Source organism: Sander vitreus, chromosome 2 (assembly GCF_031162955.1).
Source record: "Sander vitreus isolate 19-12246 chromosome 2, sanVit1, whole genome shotgun sequence".
NCBI lineage: Eukaryota > Metazoa > Chordata > Actinopteri > Perciformes > Percidae > Sander > Sander vitreus.
In genome coordinates this window covers 780,532-788,031 of record NC_135856.1, presented here as the reverse complement: position 1 = coordinate 788,031, position 7,500 = coordinate 780,532, and the positions used below count along the sequence as shown (strand labels likewise).

Below are 7,500 nucleotides of genomic sequence, written 5' to 3'. Positions count from 1 at the left end.
TCACCATACCCCCGCCATCATCACATACCCTTCACCATACCCCCCCATCATCACATACCCTTCACCATACCCCCACATCATCACATACACTACAAAACAAATGGTATAGGGGCCAGTAAACATGGACTGTGGACAAGTGATTCAAAAAACCCTTGAAAACGTCTTCAATAGTAGGACTGTTGTAGTGTTTTAGAAGACGTGTGCTTCCTCCAGACACAAAGCATCCACACGGACCGGTTCAGAGTCTAACAACAGAAACCTGAATATCAGGAACACACACACACACACACACACCTACACACACCTACACACACCCAGGGTCACTCTGACTTCCTGCACAGAGTTTCTGCGAATGACAAACACATTTCTGCACAAGTAAATATTGATTTAAACGGATTGCGAGCCAGACTGTGTCCACACGCATCCAAACGCGACCGTTCCTCAGTCTGCAGTCAACACTTCCACTCGCAGAACGGGAGGAGAAAAGGGGAAGGACATGTCAAACGAGCTGCTCGCTACGTCCCTTCAAATCCAAACTAAAACTGTGTGTTCACTCCTCTTTTTCAGTCCTACAGTACTCACCCTGTCCCATAGTCCTATAGTACTCACCCTGTCCCATAGTCCTATAGTACTCACCCTGTCCCATAGTCCTATAGTACTCACCCTGTCCCATAGTCCTATAGCACTCACCCTGTCCCATAGTACTCACCCTGTCCCATAGTACTCACCCTGTCCCATAGTCCTATAGTACTCACCCTGTCCCATAGTCCTATAGCACTCACCCTGTCCCATAGTACTCACCCTGTCCCATAGTCCTATAGTACTCACCCTGTCCTATAGTACTCACCCTGTCCCATAGTCCTATAGTACTCACCCTGTCCTATAGTACTCACCCTGTCCCATAGTCCTATAGCACTCACCCTGTCCCATAGTACTCACCCTGTCCTATAGTACTCACCCTGTCCCATAGTCCTATAGTACTCACCCTGTCCCATATTCCTATAGTACTCACCCTGTCCCATAGCACTCACCCTGTCCCATAGTACTCACCCTGTCCCATAGTCCTATAGTACTCACCCTGTCCCATAGTACTCACCCTGTCCTATAGTACTCACCCTGTCCCATAGTCCTATAGTACTCACCCTGTCCCATAGTCCTCACCCTGTCCCATAGTCCTCACCCTGTCCCATAGTCCTATAGTACTCACCCTGTCCTACAGTACTCACCCTGTCCCATAGTCCTATAGTACTCACCCTGTCCCATAGTCCTATAGTACTCACCCTGTCCCATAGTCCTATAGCACTCACCCTGTCCCATAGTACTCACCCTGTCCTATAGTACTCACCCTGTCCCATAGTCCTCACCCTGTCCCATAGTCCTCACCCTGTCCCATAGTCCTATAGTACTCACCCTGTCCTACAGTACTCACCCTGTCCCATAGTCCTATAGCACTCACCCTGTCCCATAGTCCTATAGTACTCACCCTGTCCCATAGTCCTATAGTACTCACCCTGTCCCATAGTCCTACGGTACTCACCCTGTCCTATAGTCCTACAGTACTCACCCTGTGCTATAGTCCTAAAGTACTCACCCTGTGCTATAGTCCTATAGTACTCACCCTGTCCTATAGTCCTACAGTACTCACCCTGTCCTATAGTCCTACAGTACTCACCCTGTCCTATAGTCCTACAGTACTCACCCTGTGCTATAGTCCTATAGTACGCACCCTGTCCTACAGTACTCACCCTGTCCTATAGTCCTACAGTACTCACCCTGTGCTATAGTCCTACAGTACTCACCCTGTGCTATAGTCCTACAGTACTCACCCTGTCCTACAGTACTCACCCTGTCCTATAGTCCTACAGTACTCACCCTGTGCTATAGTCCTACAGTACTCACCCTGTGCTATAGTCCTACAGTACTCACCCTGTCCTATAGTCCTACAGTACTCACCCTGTGCTATAGTCCTACAGTACTCACCCTGTAGTATCTGAAGTAGTCTTTCTCCGTCAGCCTCTTGATCCGAGGGTAGATCTTGAAGTTGTTGAAGACGTCAATGCTCTCCACGTCACAGAAGCAGTCGTCCAGGACGCCCGTCAGCTGTTCAAATGAAGGATATACATACGTTTACTGTAAACACAACGTTACCTCTACTTCACATTAGTCAGTTTTCATGAAAACTGACTGACAGCCTCTCAAACATGGAGAACTCAGCCTCTCTTTGGTTCATATTAAACAGAACAAGACATGCACAGACATCGCCCTGCGATGAAAGAGAAAGGGGGATGGAGATGTTTTTAGATGAATGGATAATGAGAACGATACTTTACACACGTTGGTCTAATGAAACGACAACAACTGCAGCTGTCCTCTTTTCACAGCAGGAGGCCAGCACGCACACACGCACACACACACACACACACACACACACACACACACACACACACACAACCCATCTCCAGCGCTGTGAGAGGCCGTTACCTGAACCCGTACAGCTCATACAATATTCAGACCTGCACCGGATCCACACACACACACACACACACGCACACACACACACACACACACACACACAAAACCCATCTCCAGCGCTGTGAGAGGCCGTTACCTGAACCCGTACAGCTCATACAATATTCAGACCTGCACCGGATCTACACACACACACACACATATACACACATATACACACACACACACACACACACACACAACCCATCTCCAGCGCTGTGAGAGGCCGTTACCTGAACCCGTACAGCTCATACAATATTCAGACCTGCACCGGATCTACACACACACACACACATATACACACATATACACACACACACACACACACACACACACACCCCTGTAGTTTGTAAATTAAAATGAATCTAAGCGGGTGAATACATGCGTTTTTTTATTTTTATTAATTGACGAGACGTACAGTGGCGCGTTTTCAGCGAGGCGCAATGACTGATGGGTAATCTTGCTTGTGAGCTTCAGGCGAAGTGATGAACCGATGTTCAGTTGTCCGCCGTTCCCTTTGAACGGAGCGCGTTTCTGCTTCCTACGGTCGGGGGCATCTGGGAGAGTCAACCGAACTACACGTGGCGGCTGTGAGAGCGCCCTAACACAAATCACGTTCACGTTCTTCTGGATGCAAAAACAAATGATCTTTCCTCCGGCGGTGTCGTTAAATACGTATAGAAAGAAAAACACAAAATAGTTCAGGGTAAGACAGGAGAGAAAGTAATAAATATAGATACACAGTTGGTGCTCGTAAGTGTAGGAACCCATGGTAAAGGTGACGAAAAAGAGGAATAAAAAACATCTTTTGGGAATTGATCTTAATGCCTTAATTACAAAAAATAGTAAAAATCCAGCCTTTAAGGACACCAGTTGTCTTTGTGAATGAATAATGTCTCGTCAATAAATAAATGTTCTTCCTTAAAATACAGGAGGCATAAGTGAGTCCACCCCTGTTAGATTCCCATAGAGGCAGGCAGACTTAGCCGCCTTAGCAACACCAGCCTGCCGCCGTCACTACGTCGTCAAAATCAAAAGATTATTCATCTTTCGCTGCCAAATTTTCGGTTCCAAGACGTAGAGCTGCAAAGACTCGTCAACTATTACATTAATGTCCAACTGTTGTGATAACCCAGTCGTCCGTTTGAGTCATTGCTGATGTAAAAACAGGTCAACTTGTGTGACGTCAGCTCCGTGAAAGTGAATGTTGTTCTAGTGGCAGTCCCTCCAGAAACATTCAGAGTTTATCTGCGATTGTTTTTGGGCTAAAATCCTTGATTACGCGGCACGTTTTCTTAAAAACGTGCGATGGAATATATGCGGGATATTTATGCGATTATATGCGATGAAATGGCGGGAACTTGCAAAAACGGCGGTGTCATCGTGGCTTCATCGCGGGGTCTGCAGCTTTACGATGACGTTCACGTCGCGTGACTACGTCTCTTCATAACGCTCCCACGGCAGCAGGGGAAACGGCTGCTCTCGTGTGAAGTAAACACAACATTTTGCGTCTTTCCGCTAAGATATGCGGGACTGTTTAGCAACGAAAATGTGGGGATTATGACATCATGCAATCCATCCATCCATCCATCCATCTTCATCCGCTTATCCGGGGTCGGGTCGCGGGGGTAGCAGCTCCAGCAGGGGACCCCAAACTTCCCTTTCCCGGGGCCACATTAACCAGCTCCGACTGGGGGATCCCGAGCGTTCCCAGGCCAGGTTGAGATATAATCCCTCCACCTAGTCCTGGGTCTTCCCCGAGGCCTCCTCCCAGCTGGACGTGCCTGGAACACCTCCCTAGGGAGGCGCCCAGGGGCATCCTTACCAGATGCCCGAACCACCTCAACTGGCTCCTTTCGGCGCAAAGGAGCAGCGGCTCTACTCCGAGCTCCTCACGGATAACTGAGCTTCTCACCCTATCTCTAAGGGAGACGCCAGCTACCCTCCTGAGGAAACCCATTTCGGCCGCTTGTACCCTGGATCTTGTTCTTTCGGTCATGACCCAGCCTTCATGACCATAGGTGAGGGTAGGAACAAAAACTGACCGGTAGATCGAGAGCTTTGCCTTCTGGCTCAGCTCTCTTTTCGTCCCAACGGTGCGACATCATGCAAGCCCCGCGTATTTTGCGCGGAAATCGGCAATTATATATCGGCATAAATTTGCAGACTGTGGCTGATTATGTGTTGAATTAAGCGGTCGCATGATGACGTTTTTTCTGGAGGGACGAGGTCTCTTCTCTCCTCTGGGACACAAACGAGACATCTGGAGCGTTGTTGTAGAAATGAAACCGGAATTACAAACACATGAACTGAATGTAAACAGAGGTGTGTTTGACGTGAACACCCAGACATCTGAGAGGACGGTGTTAAGGGTGGGGTGGGGTGGGGTGGGGTGGGGGGGGTGCGTTAACACCCCCCCCCCACCCCACCCTTAATGCAAAGTCTATTCAAAGCCTTGGTATTGTACTATTGTACGTGAGTCTCTCTCTGTGTTCTTTGTATTTGCATAAACTGATCTGCAACACGAGCCCAGCTGTGTTTCATCGTCACTCTGCAACAATAACCCAATGCTTCAACAATATTATCGTCTCTTTCACACATTTCGTCACGTTTTTATTTCTTTTAGCCCTCCTGTTGTCCTCGGGTCAAATTTGACCCGTTTTTAAAAGTTTCTACATCAGAAATTTGGGATTCTTTCATCCAAAAACATTGATATAATTTCATATAAATGAGGTTTCTTGACCATGAATAAAAAATTAACAAAGAAATGAGTGTAAAACTAGTGTTAATACACAGGTGTGAGTGGTGTGTACAGTATACGGATGGTAGTGTAGAGAAAAACAAAGAACACGCTGAAAAGAAGTGTCAAAAAGTGTCTAAAAACATTAAAAAAAAAGTGTAAAAAAAGCATCAAAAATGTATCAAAAAAGTGTCTAAAAGTATTAAGTGTTGACCCGAGAAGACCAACACAAGGGTTAAACAAATGAAAGTTTGGACTGATTCCCAGGACACATCTGTTGCTGACATCGCTGTCATGTGCCCAGGATAATAATAATAACAACAACAACAACAACAACAAAACTATATATTTAACAGCTACGTTGTAACATATCTGTTTGGGTATTTATTGTTTATTTATATATTTTGTTTTCCCTCGGTTTGTGGAAGACTGAGGTGTGTGTATTTCTGTCTCTGTGTGTGCGTATGTCTCTGTGTGTGTGTGTGTGTGTGTGTGTGTGTGTGTGTGTGTGTGTATGTCTCTGTGTGTGCGTATGTCTCTCTGTGTGTGTGTGTGCGTATGTCTCTGTGTGTGTGTGTGTGTGTGTGTGTGTGTGTGTGTGTGTGTGTGTGTGTGTGTGCGTATGTCTCTGTGTGTGTGTGTGTGTGCGTATGTCTCTGTGTGTGCGTATGTCTCTCTGTGTGTGTGTGTGTGCGTGTGTGTGTGTGTGTGTGTGTGTGTGTGTGTGTGTGTGTGTGTGTGTGTGTGTGTGTGTGTGTGTGTGTGTGTCTCTGTGTGTGTGTGTGTGTGTGTGCACGCGTATGTTTCTGTGTGTGTGTGTGTGTGTGTGTGTGCGTATGTCTCTGTGTGTGTGTGTGTGTGTGTGTGTGCGTCTGTCAATTTACAAAAAAAAAAAAAGGAAGAAGCACTTTCCCCGAAAACATGCTGTGTCTCTATTTGGTCACTTTTGTTTTCTTTTTTGGGTCTCTGTGGTCACTTTCTGAGAGTCTCTTTTTCACGTGACTTTGGACCGTTATTATCTCCATATTTATGTGAAAAGCCAGAGCAGATAATACAAACATAACACTCAAACAAGCTTAAAGCTAAACAAGCCTGCCAACCACATCCCATAGACCAAACCTCTGAGTTGTAACAATCAGACAAATGAAATATCACTCTGAGGTATGAGCAGGCATACGGGAAGCCAGCTGAGGCTGACTTGGTATACGTACCGTTCAGCGTCCCAAATGATGAGGGGCTTATTTGAGACAGGTTGCCCCAACCCTAAACATAATCATAACCACAACATGTTAAACAGGTGGTTTAGCAGGTTCATAATTAAGGACATTGTTAAGGGGAATTTGGGACACTAAACTGCACGTATACCGTCTGAATTTGGTCTCCAGCTGTTCTCAGACCCCCCCCCCCCCCCCAGCAAAAGGTATAACAACACACGTCACACAGACCAAACCTCTAAGTGCAGTTGTCCACCCGTCACGAAAAACAGGAAGAGGCAAATCCCTCTCAGCATGCTGTTGTTGGCTCTCCACTTCTGTTTTAACTTTGAATTTAAACTTCCTCTCAAATCAACTTGGTGCGCATTTGTCCCAGCTGTCTGTCCGTCTGTCCGCTGGTTTTCGGACCTTTTTGTCCCCCGTGGCCGCCAGGAGACCCGCCTCCAAAACAACCAACTGTCAAACTAAGCCCCGCCCCCCCTTCTCTGCCGGCGCACTCACAGTTTGTAGTTGTCTTCCTGCTTCGAGGACCGTTCGAATTGCTGTTATCCGTGGAGGGAAAAGACTACAATTCCCGTATAAAAGGGGGAAGAGACGAGGTCTGCCTCAGCCAATCACGTTACACCACGCTGTTACTAATAGAAACAACAGCAGGTTTTTTTTTTTTTTTGGCTCAAATGTTATTTTGAGTCGCTTTAAAACTTCTAGCCTAAGTAGCTAAACTTCACTCAGAGATGTTTGTCTGAAAAAAAAGGTATTTTTTAATTATCATTCATTATTAATATTAGTTGTATTACTTTCTCATGTAGTTATTAGAACTTAACAGCAGTTTGGCTAAAAAACGTGAAAAATCATATCTTAGTTAAAAGGAGTGTAATTTTAGATATTTAAACGACTTTTTGTGCGCACGTCGCCACATTCGTTAACTTTAACTAAAAAGCCTCGAAGTGGCGAAACATGTTTAGTTTCGGAAACACGGAAACACGCACACACACACGCGCGTGCGTGTGTGACGTCAAATTAAAATGACAGTGGAAA

General features: G+C 46.2%; 1 protein-coding gene across 2 annotated transcripts in view; it reads right to left on the bottom strand.

The window, feature by feature from the left end:
* Positions 1-7,500, bottom strand: part of ero1b (endoplasmic reticulum oxidoreductase 1 beta) — a 32,670-nt gene that overhangs the window by 24,498 nt on the left and 672 nt on the right. The window contains exons 1-2 of one of the 2 annotated variants that reach the window (XM_078271811.1): positions 6,699-6,901; positions 1,981-2,100 (exon numbers count right to left, since the gene is read on the bottom strand). In XM_078271811.1, coding sequence (XP_078127937.1) covers positions 1,981-2,100; positions 6,699-6,758 — 180 coding nt within the window. In that variant the 5' untranslated portion in view covers positions 6,759-6,901. Of the gene's footprint in view, positions 1-1,980; positions 2,101-6,698; positions 6,902-7,500 lie in introns of those variants that run through there. The other variant, XM_078271802.1, reaches the window with a different exon arrangement.